The sequence below is a fragment of the Megachile rotundata genome, chromosome 2 (genome assembly GCF_050947335.1).
Source record: "Megachile rotundata isolate GNS110a chromosome 2, iyMegRotu1, whole genome shotgun sequence".
Taxonomy (NCBI): Eukaryota; Metazoa; Arthropoda; class Insecta; order Hymenoptera; family Megachilidae; genus Megachile; species Megachile rotundata.
Window position 1 is genome coordinate 18627806 of NC_134984.1, and position 16155 is coordinate 18643960.

The 16155-nt window shown below is 36.3% G+C and overlaps 1 protein-coding gene across 1 annotated transcript in view; it reads right to left on the reverse strand.

The window, feature by feature from the left end:
- Window positions 1-16155, reverse strand: part of LOC100883049 (choline transporter-like protein 1) — a 65372-nt gene that overhangs the window by 13267 nt on the left and 35950 nt on the right. Inside the window, exons 2-5 of the mRNA XM_012288239.2 lie at window positions 10996-11129; window positions 3321-3434; window positions 3099-3247; window positions 273-341 (exon numbers count right to left, since the gene is read on the reverse strand). Of these exons, the coding sequence (XP_012143629.2) occupies window positions 273-341; window positions 3099-3247; window positions 3321-3434; window positions 10996-11046 (383 nt within the window). The 5' untranslated portion in view covers window positions 11047-11129. The remainder of the gene's footprint in view (window positions 1-272; window positions 342-3098; window positions 3248-3320; window positions 3435-10995; window positions 11130-16155) is intronic.

Genomic DNA, 16155 nt, shown 5'->3' on the forward strand with positions numbered 1-16155 from the left:
TGATTAATATACAATAATAATAAACAATACATAAAACAAAAATAACGTAAATAAGTTGCAGGTTAAGTCGTCCAAATCCTCCAAAATCATAGGTGAAGCCTTAAAACCTTAACAAAAGAGTAAACCTTATTAGGCAATTCATCCGTTCAGCCTTGAGCGACCAAACAATAATCCCAGTCATTCCGTAGCGTTGCTCGTTGACAAATTGTCGCGATATTTCGCCAACGATCAACGAACAGAGACCGGAAGCTCGTGCATTATGGAATACTAACTGATCGCTGCAGTTGGCCACGCACGTGCGTGACTTCACCCCATTCACGTCCACGGTCATCAGCAGATACCTGGGGAAATGAATAATGAATGAGCATGGTGTTAACGAAGCAGTGGCCACGAAAAGTGTTGCCAGGGAAATCGGGAAATTCGCTGAAAAACACTCGCTTCCGTCGAATTTATGCGCGACGTTAACGCTAATTAGCCGCATTATTTATCGCGGTTTAGCTGCTACTTCTCCCCCGGACTGCTTTAAATTTGGGAAATTGGAAAATTTGGAATTAGGAAACTTAGGAATTGGAAAATTTGGAATTGAAAAATTTGGAATTGAAAAATTTGGAATTGGAAAATTTGGGAATTGGGGAATTTTGGAAGTTAGAAAATTTGGAATTGGAAACCTTGGAATTGGGGAATTTAGGAAGTGGAAAATTTGGAATTGGAAAACTTGGAATTGGAAAACTTAGGAATTGGAAAACTTGTAATTGCAAACCTTGGAATTGGAAAATTTGTAATTGCAAACCTTGGAATTGGGAAACTTGGAATTGAAAACTTAGGAATTGGAAAATTTGGAATTAGAAAACTTGGAATTGAAAAATTTGGAATTGGAAAATTTGGGAATTGGGGAATTTTGGAAATTAGAAAATTTGGAATTGGAAACCTTGGAATTGGAGAATTTTGGAAGTGGAAAATTTGGAATTGGAAATCTTGGAATTGGAAAACTTGGAATTGGAAAATTTGGAATTGGAAAACTTGGAATTGGCAAACTTAGGAATTGGAAAATTTGGAATTGCAAACCTTGGAATTGGAAACCTTAGGAATTGAAAAACTTGGAATTGCAAAATTTGGAATTGCAAAACTTGGAATTGGAAAACTTGAAATAGGAACATGAAAGGAAACTAGATGTCTTTATTTATAATTTCACTCACCCAAATTAGAACATAAACTCACAAACAAAATTTCGACGAAAAATCAGTCAAACCCTAATAATTCAAAATCAAAATAACCTGATGTATCTAAAAATTTTTCCGCGCCATCTTAAATATTCCTCAAACTATAACGTCAACACGTCAGCAGTGCAAGCCTAAACCCATGCAAATACATTCGTACACATTTCATTTTGCACACACTTTAATCTCGCTCAGTACACGAAGCCATAAGGCGTTCTCCGAGCGAAAACAAAGGGTAGCTCGCTAACCGTGGCGAGAAATTATTAATCCTTAGCGATTATCTTTCTCGCGAACTCGTTTCATTCATCGCGAAAAGCGTAATATTGAATTCGGCCACTGTTATCGCGTATGAAACTCGATGTTAATGCGTCCGCGAATTATTAATCCTTCGGGGACGTCGCGGTCGAGGGGGTGAGATATTGCGCGGGGAGGGGGTTGTTCGCGATTGGACGGTGTACCTCGATAGGTTGTTAGCCGAGAGATTATCGTTAATGTTTATCGCGGTGAAAGAGATTGAAACCGTTGGAAACGGTGGCCGTTAACTTGAATCTCCGATGAAATACGCTGGAAAATCGGCAGACAGTGTCTATTGATTTGCTAACTTCGCTTCGCGGAACCGCCATTGTTAGAACTAATTGGGAGATACATCTGTTTGGATAATAGAATCTTGCTTCAACGAGTTATCTTCTGGAGACGCTGTTCAAATAAAATGTGGAAGCTAGTCTCGAACTTCTGTCGAAGTTCTCTGCTCTGCAAATGGCATTAATTTCGATGCCATTTTTTCAATTATAGTCAGACATGTATTTCGGGAGGAATAAATTAGGAGAACAATTTCTTCAAATTGTGAGAAGCAGTAGGTTTGAGTAGCAGCACTTGAACCACAATGAAAAATTATTTAAATATTTTTTACTGTTGCACTATTAAAAATTTTGCTATTCTATCTTTGCAAATTTTCAAACTCCCAAATTACAATTTTTTTAATTTTATTACCTGATCCTTCTTATACCCCTAAATTCATAAATTTGTAGATACCTAAATTCTCCAATCTCTACATTTATAAAATAAATAATAAAACTTTTGCAAATATTTAAACTCTCAAATTACAATTTTCCAAATTTTTTAAATTTTATAACCTGATCCCTTTTATACCCCTAACTCCATAAATTCATATCTAAATCCCCTCACCTCTAAATTACCAAAATAAATAATAAAAGTTTTGCAAATTTCCAAACTCCCAAATTACAATTTTCCAAATTTTTAAAATTTGATGACTTGATCCCTCTTCTACCCCTAACTCCATATATTCATATCTACCTAAGTTCCTCCATCTCTAAATTCCCAAAATAAATAACAAAACTTCTGCAAACTTCCAAACTCCCAAATTACAATTTTCTAAATTTTTAAAATTTGATGACTTGATCCCTCTTCTACCCCTAACTCCATAAATTCATATCTACCTAAATCCCCCATCTCTAAATTCCCAAAACAAATAATAAAACTTCTGCAAACTTCTAAACTCCCAAATTACAATTCTCCAAATTTTTAAAATTTGATGACCTGATCCCTCTTCTACCCCTAACTCCATAAATTCATATCTACCTAAATCCCTCCACCTCTGCATTCCCAAAACAAATAAACCCTCCCAATAAAATTTTAAAGCTACAGACGATCATAAATTCGAACAGAAGCATTCCTAAACAAAAGTGTTCCAAAATAAATTCGTCAATCTCTCTAATTTGTCAATCTTTCTGATTTGTTAATCTCTCTAATTTATCAATCTAAAAATTGTCCTCCTTTCCCATATATCTAACAGTGGAATCTGCAGATTAATTTTTAGCCAACTACGGAAGGATTTACAGACAGCGTTGGAATAGTGCTTACCGCTTATTCGTCATGTCTGCACCCTTGCAGCTGAATTGAGGATCAGTTTCACCCTTCGTGACACGACCACAAACGTTTCCACAGTTATCATAGCCATTTACTACACGGTACACATCACCGTGCTTCACCGTGTTGGAAACTAGAAAGCCCTGTACACCGACAAAAGGAAAAAGTAGAGTAGAGTATCTTTTCGTTGTCTTGGAAAGGAAGAACGGGACGTACGTAACCAATCGCGAGGGCAATCACGATGATCAAAGCTATGAGATCGGTGCACGATCGATTGGTGACGAAAACTTGCTCCGTGTGCCGCGATGACATTCCCTCATCGTCGGTTGCCTGAAAAAAAATATTTTCTTGGTTAATTTTTGATTTTTTGATTTTTGGGAGGATTTGTTTATGGGTAGGTTAGCTTAGGTTAGGTTAGGTTAAATATTTTCTTGGTTAATTGGTGATTTTTTGTTTTTTAGGAGGATTTGTTTATGGGTAGATTAGGATAGGTTAGGGTAGGTTAAATATTTTCTTGGTTAATTGGTGATTTTTTGTTTTTTAGAAGGATTTGTTTATGGTTAGGTTAGGTTAGGTTAATCGGGGAGTTAATATTATTAGTTCTTGAGATAGTGATGTTTTTATGAATTTTTGAAGGTTGTTTTGCTATTTGAATTTATGGTGCCGTCTCGATATATGGCCCAAGGAAAATCAAGGTTAAATGAAGGAGATTTTGATGGAAGTTTAATGGTAGGTTAATGAGTTTGTCAAATATATTCGATATTAAATTTACGAGATTGTTGAACAAATTCGATGTTAAAGCACTAAGTTCATTAGCCAAATTCGACATTAAATCAATAAGTTTGTTGAACAAATTCCATGTTAAATTAAGAAATTCATTAATAAAATTAAATCTTAAATTAACAAGTTTGTTGAACAAATTCAGTGTTGAATTAAAAAATTCATCAAATAAAATCAAATAAAAATTAATAAGTTTGTCAAACAAAATTCTATGTCAAATTAAAAAAATCATGAAATAAAATCAACCCTAAATTAACAAGTTTGACAAACAAAATTCAATGTTAAATACAAAAATTCATGAAATAAAATCAACCCTAAATTAACAAGTTTGTCAAACAAAATTCTATGTCAAATTAAAAAATTCATGAAATAAAATCAACCATAAGTTAACAAGTTTGTCAAACAAATTTAGCGTTGAATTAATAAGTTCATCCCAAAAATTCTATGTTGAATGAACAAGTGTGTTGACCATATAAATAATGAAATTACTAAGTGTATTAAATAAATTGAACTTTAAATAAATTTCGAAGGTGTTCATGATCTGTCCAATTTAAAAATGAGTATTTTCTTATACATACGTCGCTCGACAAATTAACCCCAGATAACATTTCCGACAAAATATTTAACCTACTAAGCATCGTTAAAAATGCACCCACCTCCGTTTCACCGTGAGCGGAAGCCGCGCTTAAAGACATAGTAACTCGTGGCAATCGACTTCTTGTCGCAACAATTTCAAACTTTACATCGGCACGTTTGACAGAAGCTCGCAAATAAGCTGAACTCGAAGGAAAGAGACTCGGGTTGGCTTCTTCTCGGAGGTACGCAGGGTTCCCGTGTAACGACCGGAAATGGAGGATCTATCGGTCGCGGTCAGCATTCCAGTAAATTTTCGACCGACGAAATCGAGCGTAGCTAATGCTTTCGACGAATCGCCGTGAGAGCAAAAGAGAAAGACCGTAAGAGAGAGAAAGCTTGTAACCGTAGTACAAGCGAACACAACCGCCAGCCTTAAATTAATTAGAGTCTTCGACGGTGACCTTGCATTAGAGTCCGACCGTAATTAAATTTCTCCGCCGCCATATTAGGAGCACGTCAATTTCGTTTCGCTGATAACATCATCACGATCGGTCTAGCACGCGGTGCAAACATTTTTATTCTTCAAGTTGGCTGCGCCTGCGATCGATAACAGCGATAAAATCGATTCACAACGACAAACAGTACATTCTAGAGGAAAGATTGATGACGTTTTGCGACGGTTGTTTCGTAAGGAGCGATTAGGAGCTTCCTGAAGGGGATGCTGATAATTAGGGGATTGATATTACCGTTTTTGTTGGTTTTTAATTGTTTTAGAATTAAAACATTTTTACTCTTCAAGTTGGCTGTGCCTGCGATCGATAACAGCGATAAAATCGATTCACAACGACAAACAGTGCATTCTGGAGGAAAGATTGATAACGTTTTACGACGGTTGTTTCGTGGGGAACGATTAGGAGCTTCCTGAAGGGGATGCTGATAATTAGGGGATTGATATTACCGTTTTTGTTGGTCTTTAATTGTTTTAGAATTAAAACATTTTTATTCTTCAAGTTGGCTGCGCCTGCGATCGATAACAGCGATAAAATCGATTTACAACGACAAACAGTGCATTCTGGAGGAAAGATTGATGACGTTTTGCGACGGTTGTTTCGTGGGGAGCGATTAGGAGCTTCCTGAAAAGTATGCTGATAATTACGGGATTGATATAACCGTTTTGGTTGGTCTTTAATTGTTTTAGAATTAAAAAAACGCGTGGCAATGTAACGCGTAGTTAACCAACGCGTAGTAATTCTAAGCGTAGGAATCTAACGTGTAGTAATGCAACGCGTGGTAATGTAACACGTAGTTAACCAACGTGTAGTTAACCAACGCGTAGTAATACAACGCGTAGAAATCTAACGCGTGGTAATCTAACGCGTAGGAATCTAACGCGTGGTAATCTAATACGTAGTTAACCAACGCGTAGTAATGCAACGCGTAGGAATCTAACGCGTGGTAATCTAACGCGTAGAAATCTAACGCGTGGTAATCTAATGCGTAGTTAACCAACGCGTAGTAATGCAACGCGTAGGAATCTAACGCGTGGTAATCTAACGCGTAGGAATCTAACGCGTGGTAATCTAATGCGTAGTTAACCAACGCGTAGTAATGCAACGCGTAGGAATCTAACGCGTGGTAATCTAACGCGTAGGAATCTAACGCGTGGTAATCTAATGCGTAGTTAACCAACGCGTAGTAATGCAACGCGTAGGAATCTAACGCGTGGTAATCTAACGCGTAGAAATCTAACGCGTGGTAATCTAATGCGTAGTTAACCAACGCGTAGTAATGCAACGCGTAGGAATCTAACGCGTGGTAATCTAACGCGTAGGAATCTAACGCGTGGTAATCTAATGCGTAGTTAACCAACGCGTAGTAATGCAACGCGTAGTAATTCTACGCGTAGGAATCTAACGCGTGGTAATTCTGCGCGTAGGAATCTAACGCGTAGTTAACCAACGCGTAGGAATCTAACGCGTAGTTAACCAACGCGTAGTAATGCAACGCGTGGTAATTCAACGCGTAGGAATCTAAAAAGAATTATTGATACGGGGGTTTTTAATTAAAATACAGGATTGATATAATACTTAAATTCATCAATTTTTTCTTAGTTAAGTTTGCAACTTGTTGCAAACATTGTGGATTGTAAAATTATGAATTATGACTTTGTAGTTATATAAGATACATTGAATATTAAAGTTAAATTAAATAGTTAAATTAAAAATTTATAGCTTTGTTACTATAAAGTTAGGTTAAGTTTAAGGTTATAAAATATAACTTAGAATTGTAAAATTTAAATTGAATAGTATATATATATATATATTTTATTTATCGCCTCATAACTAGAAAGTGAGGTTAGGTGTACTTAACACAGAAAATATACTTAACTTTATAAATGTATTTTAGTAATTATGTTTCATCAAACCTAACCTAATCTTAGTTACAAAGTAACTAAGTAACCTTAGTCACAAAGCTATAAATTATCAATACATATACTATTTAATTTATCTTTTAAAACAAATAAAATTAAAATGTATTTCTGCATAATCCAATACGTACAATTAGCAAATTCAAAGAGAAAGAGCTAATTTTTCAATCTCTAGAAAATCACATTTGCAGCAGTATTTAAAATAAAACGTTTAAAACAACTTTTTTACGAAATTCGAATTAAAACGGTACATAATCTCCCAGCGGTTTATCGTACGAAAAATAAATGGCAGAAAACCCGTGAAGGGGCAATGAAATTTTTGAAGAGAGTAACACTTTTTTTTTTCAAATGCATACAAAATATATTGGAGAGTGTTTCATCTCTAAAAAATCACTTTTTAAAAACGTGAAATTGTTTTACACATCGCGTATATGCCGAATCTATCTATGAAAGAGCAAACAATGGTAAAAATTTCAGTTTTTTAGTTGGTTACAGATAGGTGGTGTTCATGCGAACTTTATAACATAATAAAACTTGTGTGCGATATCTCTCGAAAAGCGATATGAAATGAAACTGATAGAAGTATAATACTATTTATTGAAAGAAGAGCGATTACGTTGATAAATAAAATATTGAATGCGAAATTATATTTGTATGATGAAGGCGATTGGAGTTGTAAGAAAATTGTATAATTATTGAGGAGATATTTGTGAGAAGGGTGAGTTTAAGTTTATGGTGAGGAGGGAATAATTCTTTTTGGAGGGAGAGTTGTTTCGAGGGAGTTTGAGGACTTGAGGATTGGTACGGTGGAAAAGTTAGGGAATTAGGGAATTAGGTAGCTTGATAATTTGAGGTTTGGGTGAATGGATATGGGGAATTTGGGAATTAAAGCTGGAGAATATTAAAATTTGAGGTTATGAAATTATGAAAACATAAATATGATATTTGGGAGTTGGAAAATTTGGAATTGGACAATGTGGGAATTGGACAATGTGAGAATTAGACAATGTGAGAATTGGACAATGTGAGAATTGGACCATGTGGGAATTGGGAAATATGGAAATTGGGAAATTTAGAAATTGGAAAATATGGAATCGGGTAATTTAGGAATTGGAAAATATGGAATTGGGAAACGTGGAAATTGAACAATGTGGAAATTGGAAAATGTAGAAATTGGACAACGTGAGAATTGGGAAATGTGGAAATTGGGAAATTTAGAAATTGGAAAATGTGGAATTGGGAAATTTAGGAATTGGAAAATATAGAATTGGGAAACGTGGAAATTGGACAATGTGGGAATTGGACAAAGTGGGAACTGGACAATGTGGGAATTGGACAATATAGAAATTGGGAAATGTTGGAATTGGAAAATATGGAATTTGGAAATTTAGGAATTGGAAAATATGGAATTGGGAAACGTGGAAATTGGACAATGTGGGAATTGGACAAAGTGGGAACTGGACAATGTGGGAATTGGACAATATAGAAATTGGGAAATGTTGGAATTGGAAAATATGGAATTTGGAAATTTAGGAATTGGAAAATATGGAATTGGGAAACGTGGAAATTGGACAATGTGGGAATTGGACAATGTAGGAATTGGACAAAGTGGGAATTGGACAATATAAAAATTATAAAATGTTGGAATTGGAAAAATTGAGAATTTAGAAATATGGAATTCAAAAATTGACTAATTTGAAAAACTAAAAATTGAACACCTGAACACCAGTACTCAAAAATTTATCACTCAAATTTTCCAAATCCAAAAATCTAAAATTACAAAAATACAAAAACCCCAAAACCCAAAATTACAAAATCTAAACATTGAACATCTTAATATTTCCCAGCAAAAATTCACGAAACAAAAGTTTAATTTTATCACGAAGAAATCTCTTTTCAAAGAATTTTATCGCGATTAATAAAAATCGGAAAGTCAGAATCGTCGATCACGACTCCCTTCAAATTCAACATACCAAATGAATGCGTTGCTCAAAGTGTCGCGACAATATCGATCAAATTTTATTGCACGCTTAAAATTGCATTCTGACGGTAAAATAAAATAGGAACAGCGACAGAACGAAATCGTTCGTCTGCTGCAATATACTTTCTCTTCTCTGCAATTTCACGCGAAAACTAGACAGCTACGTTTATCAAGAAAATCTCACGAATTTTTAAACTCAATTCTTTCCAAAACGTTCGGACTAATTTTACCCGACAGTATTTTTTTTTGGGGGGGTTGAAATTTATTTCGATCGATTCGCCGTCAAATTATAACCCACATATTCGAGGATTGAATCTATGAAAAGAACCATCGACCTATTGCATCGGTAATTATGAAAGCCATTGAAAATTTTTAATACTTTTACAAATATTCGGTGCTTTATTTTACTTTTTAGCGTGTCGTTTATATTTTGAGGGGATTTTTGGAAATACACGGAAATTGAATTCGTGATGAAGGCGGCTAAACGAAATATAGGTTATGTTTGTTTTTATGTACAAATGCACTGAACGGTTTCAATAGATTATTTAAGATAAATATTATAATATGTTCTTCAATAGTTGGAAGTATTGAATATGATATTGAAAATTATTAATATTGCAGTATTTGTTAATAGTGCAGGTGAATTTACAAATTGTTAAATATTTACATTTAAAAATTTTGATATCTTTAGAAATATTTATGTAATAAAAAATTTACGTGTACAAAATTTGGAATATACAAAATTCTCAAGATTGTACATTTCTTAACTTGCAAATTAAAAAACTGTACATTATTAAATTGTTTACTATAGAAACTCTTATTTAGTATCATTAAATAATGTGGTTATAAATTGTCAGACTATCAGATCTCAAAAGTTTTATGATTCAAATTTCAGAAGTCTCAAAAATTCGACAAATTACAAGGGCTACCAATATCAAAATCTTGCAGATATAAAATTCTATGAATGTTGAATTTGAAATGGCATAAATTACAAATTTCACAAGTCCCAAATTTTAAGTCCCACAAACCCTAGAAATATTACAAATTCTCACAAATTCCACAAACCTCACAAATCCTATATGCCAAATCCCACATATCCTAAATTCCACACATCCCAAATCCCACATGTTCCAAATTCCACACATCTCAAATCCCACAATCCCCAAATCCCACATATCCCAAATTCCACACGTCCCAAATCCCACACGTCCCAAATCCCACACATCCCAAATTCCACACATCCCAAATCCCACAAACCCCAAATCCCACAAATCCCAAATCCCACATATCCCAAATTCCACATATCCCAAATCCCACATGTCTCAAATTCCACACGTCCCAAATTCCACATATCCCAAATCCCACAAACCCCAAATCCCACAAATCCCAAATCCCACATATCCCAAATTCCACATATCCCAAATCCCATATGTCTCAAATTCCACACGTCCCAAATTCCACATATCCCAAATCTCACATGTCTCAAATTCCACACGTCCCAAATTCCACATATCCCAAATCCCACATATCCCAAATTCCACATATCCCAAATCCCACATATCCCAAATCCCACATATCCCAAATCCCACATATTCCAAATTCCACATGTCCCAAATTCCACACGTGCCAAATTCCACATGTCCCAAATTCCACACGTCCCAAATCTCACATATCCCAAATCCCGCATATCGGAAATTCCACACGTCCCAAATCCCACGCATCCCAAATCCCACAAACCGCAAATCTCACATCCCACAAATCCCACATACCCCCAATTCCACATATCCCAAATCCCACACATCCCACAAATCTCACATATCCCCAATCCCACAAGTCCTAAAACCCATCACCCCCAAATCTTAACTCTCAAAACCCCGATTCCTCGCCACACATCGAAACACATTAAACCCACACCATTCCCCTACCGCCCTCACTATCCCAAACCCCAATGTTCTCTCATCTCCCCTACTTCGAACTAACTCGAAATCTTCTCAACAATCGTTGAGCCGCAACGACGCGTAAAATACCAACAGTCTCCTCGAAACGACACCATCGAAGTCGGAAGTCGAACCTTAAGCCAGTTCCGGACTTTCGTAGCGATTAAACGTCGAAAAAATAATTCTTACCGTCGGCTCCACCTTGGACGACGACTCGTCCGAGCAACCGCAGCAGCACATCCCTGGCGAGGAATTGAATCCTTAAAAGCGGTCGAGCTCCTTGGTATCCTGTCCAGGAGTGGCCTCTCTCACGGATGCGCCAGCTTCCGGGAATAAATTAAAACGGAAGTTCTTTAGAGCGGTCGAAAAAACAGTCGCGAAACAACTGTTCCGCGTGCTCGAGTGAAAAACGAGTGTTCGCGAGTGAAAAGCGTTATCGTAGGAGATAGGAGACAGATAAGGAGAACGAGAAAAATGAGCGCATCGATTTCCGAGCTAACGCCGGAAACGAAGGTTTCAACCCTATCGCGATTTTCTGCGATACGTGAGCGATCAATCGCATTATCGTCGGAGACGATGTTTATGCCGTTAATTGGATTTATCCTCTTATCGCGTGATGAGATCGAGTTAATTTGTTGATAATGAAACACGGAATCAATATGATTATTGTTTATACTCGAGATATTTTTCAAAATGTGGATAATTTTTATTGTTCAGGGAATTGGTGACGGGTTCTTGTAGCGATGGATACATTTTCTGAATAAATTTATTGCAAGAAAAATGCAATTTGATGAATGGAAAAATGTAGTTTATTTGATAAATTAATAGACGTCGGTAACGTTGAAATATTTATGATGTAGTTCGTGCAGCAGTGCAGTGATGGGTTAATAGTTACAAACGAACAAACTCAAATGTCAATACCATTGAAATAGCTATCGCTTTCAGATATCACGAGATACTAATATATATCAGGATTAATTCAGCAACTAATGGATATTACAAACGGACATGTGTAAATATCAATACCGGTGAAGCTGTCACATATTCTTCTTGGTACTGACAGTGTATTGATCTGTGACATTTACTTGAAAGTGTGATAACAAAACTAAATTACTATTATATTAATTAATACTTCATAAGTGGTAAAAAATATAGAGTATTGGTATATCAATTCCATTGAAACATGCTATCACATATTATCCTCCTTGATATTGTCGATATGATATGTAACATCACTTGAAAGTACGATAAAAGTATTATTATTGTATCAATTATTATTGTATCGATACTTCATACTCAGATGTCATATTTTAATAAAAAATGTAAGATATGTTTAATACAATAAAATTCCCCGGAAGATAAATTATTAAAGAATTTAGAGAATAGTGTATAATAAAATTCACCATCAAATCGCAATAAAAAATGTAAGATACGTTTTATTATTGAGATTACCACGTTGCATTACCACGCATTGGAATACCACGCGTTAGATTACCACGCACTGGATTACTACGCGTTAGATTCCTACGCGTGGAATTACCACACGTTGCATTACTACGCGTTAGATTACCACGCGTTAGATTCCTACGCGTAGAATTACCACGCGTTGCATTACTACGCGTTGGTTAACTACGCGTTAGATTACCACGCGTAAGATTTCTACGCGGAGAATTACCACGCGTTAGATTCCCACGCGTAGAATTACTACGCGTTGCATTACCACGCACTAGAATACCACGCGTTAGATTACCACGCACTGGATTACTACGCGTTAGATTACCACGCGTTAGATTCCTACGCGTAGAATTACCACGCGTTACATTACTACACGTTGGTTAACTACGCGTTAGATTACCACGCGTTAGATTCCTACGCGTAGAATTACCACGCGTAGAATTACCACGCGTTGCATTACTACGCACTGGAATACCACGCGTTAGATTACCACGCGTTGCATTACTACGCGTTAGATTACCACGCGTTAGATTCCTACGCGTAGAATTACCACGCGTTGCATTACTACGCGTTGGTTAACTGCGCGTTAGATTACCACGCGTAGAATTACCACGCGTTAGATTCCCACGCGTAGAATTACCACGCGTTGCATTACCACGCACTTGAATACCACGCGTTAGATTACCACGCGCTGGAATACTACGCGTTACATCCCTACGCCTGGAATTGCCACGTGTTGCATTACTACGCGCTGGTTAACTACCCGTTGGATATTCATACGCTGAGTTACTACGCGTTGGATATCCATACACTGAGTTACTACGCGTTGGATATATCTATCAAAAATAAAAAATGTAAGGTATGTTCAATACAGTAAAATTCCCCATAAGATAAATTATTAAAGAATTTAGAGAACAGTGTATAATAAAATTCACCCTCAAATCTCAATAAAAAATGTAAGATACGTTTTATTATTGAGATTACCACGCGTTGCATTACCACGCACTGGAATACCACGCATTAGATTACCACGCGCTGGAATACTACGCGTTTCATCCCTACGCGTCGAATTACCACGCGTTGCATTACTACGCGCTGGTTAACTACGCGTTGGATATCCATACACTGAGTTACTACGCGTTGGATATATCTATCAAAAATAAAAAATGTAAGGTATGTTTAATACAGTAAAACTCCCCATAAGATAAATTATTAAAGAATCTACAGAATAGTGTATTATAAAATTCACCCTCAAATCTCAATAAAAAATGTAAGATACGTTTAATACAATAAAATTCCCCGTAAGATAAATTGTTAAAGAATTTACAGAATACTGTAAAATTCACCCTCGACCTATAGTTTTCCTGACGTAAATTCATGGAAACAGTCTTAAAATACACTTCGACAACAACCAGTCACACTATCATAAATCGCTTTTCATAGTATCATGTCGTAATCGACAGATAAGCAAGCGATAATAAACTTCCACGATACAAAACACATTGTGAAAGAACCGTTCCAAGTATCCGTCATTTCAAACAGCGATAAAATCGCAAGGTAGAACGTAGAAAAAGAACAAGTCGATACTTTGGCTGTTTGAATGGAGTCACTAATTGCGAACGACATTGTGGATCGTCGAATAGAAAGCGTCCTAACGATCAGAATCTATCGCGAGAAAATATAATACAGTCCTTTTTTTTTTTGCTATGCTAACCGAGCGGCGTCATTAATATTTTCCGAGACATCCTCTCGCTCGACGCGGGTCACGTCAGTATCGATCGATTAATCGAATAAGCCTGCACGCCACGTTGAAACGGCAGCTACGTAAGGTTCTGGGGAGATTGACATTCGCTGCGATGTTTTTAGCGAACGCGCATCGCAGTATTTTTAATGACGTTGGCGTATGTTGGGATTTTTAGGGATGTGTGAGATATTGTGACAGTGGTGATGGGGATGGTGGGGGTGTTTCAAGTTGGGGGTGATTGTGAGGGGTGTTTGGGAGTTTAGGGATATTTGGAAGGGTGGGAAAAGGGATTTGGGGATTTAGGGGTATTTGGAAGGGTGGAGAAGGGGGTTTGGGGATTTAGGGATTTTTGGAAGGGTGGGAAAGGGGGATTTGGGAATTTAGGGATTTTTAGAAGGGTGGAGAAGGGGATTTGGGAATTTAGGGATTTTTGGAAGGGTGGAGAAGGGGATTTGGGGAATTGGGGATATTTGGAAGGGTGGAGATGGGAATTTGGGAAATTGGGGAATTAAGGATTGGGGAATTAGGGATTGGGGAATTAGGGATTGGGGAATTAGGGATTGGGGAATTAGGGATTGGGGAATTAGGGATTGGGGAGTTAGGGATTGGGGAATTAGGGATTGGGGAATTAGGGATTGGGGAATTAGGGATTGGGGAATTAGGGATTGGGGAATTAAGGGATTGGGGAATTAGGGATTTGGGGAATTAGGGAATTGGGGAATTAGGGAATTGGGGAATTAGGGAACCGGGGTCAAGGGGACCGGGGAATTAGGGAATTGGGGAATTGGGAATTAGAAAATTTGGAATTGGGGTATTTGGAGTTGGGAAGCTTGGAGTTGGGAAGCTTGGAGTTAGGAAGCTTGGAGTTGGGAAATTTGGGATTCGAAGAATTTGTAATTAGGAAGCTTGGGGTTTGAAAGTTTGGGATTTGGGGATTTTGGGAATTGGGAAACTTGGAATTGGAACATTTGGAATTATGGAATCTAGGAATTTGAAAGTTTGAGAAAATCTGGAAACTGAAGTTCGTAAAATTAAAAATCTAAAAATAACCTTGAAAATCTAACAATCGAAAAATCTAAAAATAACCTTGATAATCTAAAAATCTAGAAATCTAAAAATAACCTTGAAAATCTAAAAATCTAAAATTAACCTTGAAAATCTAAAAATCTAAAAACAACCTTGAAAATCTAAAAATCTAAAAATAACCTTGAAAACATAAAAATTTAAAAATAACCTTAAAAATATAAAAATCCAAAAACCCAATAACCTTGAAACCCCCTAAATTCCATTTCAAAGTACACAAATTGCTATGTATTCATCCTTCAAATCGCACAATAAACCACAGTGTACAAACAGCATATTTCTCAAACCTCAGATAATTCCCCCCAATTCCCTAGCTAGTTACGCCAATGACGAGACTGTTCGCTCTCGTCAACGAAACATCTCACCGTTGATCTATAGAAATATTCGCACGAATCTCGAATACTCAGATCTCGACTATCGTTGCTTTTATTCCGAGACGGCCCATTGAAACTTTCGCTTCTCTCGATTAATCATCGTGATCGCGGTTTACGAAACAACGCCGGGCTAATTGAAAAGCGAAAATGGAGTAAACCGTGCACCGGAAGTGTTCTTTGTTCGGCCTTTTATGAGGAGTATCGATGCATCGTTTGTTCGCAATTAACGCTGAACGATAGGACGCTTCGGCCACGTGAAATATAACCAAATTGTTTCAACTATTCAATTATAGATTTTCTAAAAATATCTCGCTTTTAATTGACAGGGTCATCAATTATTTTTGCTGGATGAGAACATCGAGCGAGTTTATCTTGTTCAGTAATTTCAAACAATCGATGCTAAGTAATTGATATTATCTGAGTAATTAATATTGAAATTGATGTGCCAGATTTTTGTAACTTTTTCAATTGACTGCATGTGTGATGCATGTATTATTTGAAGTTAAAAGAAGAATAATTAAAAACATTAATTGACAATGTGACTATAAATTGTATGTACAGAGATGATTTTATTTTATGGACGAACATTTTAAGAAAAATCAAGACATATTTTTAAAAAAGTATCTTAAGTTTGTAGCTTTGAATAAGAAATATACAAAACTGATCTTTGGATTGATTTTGTACATTCAATGT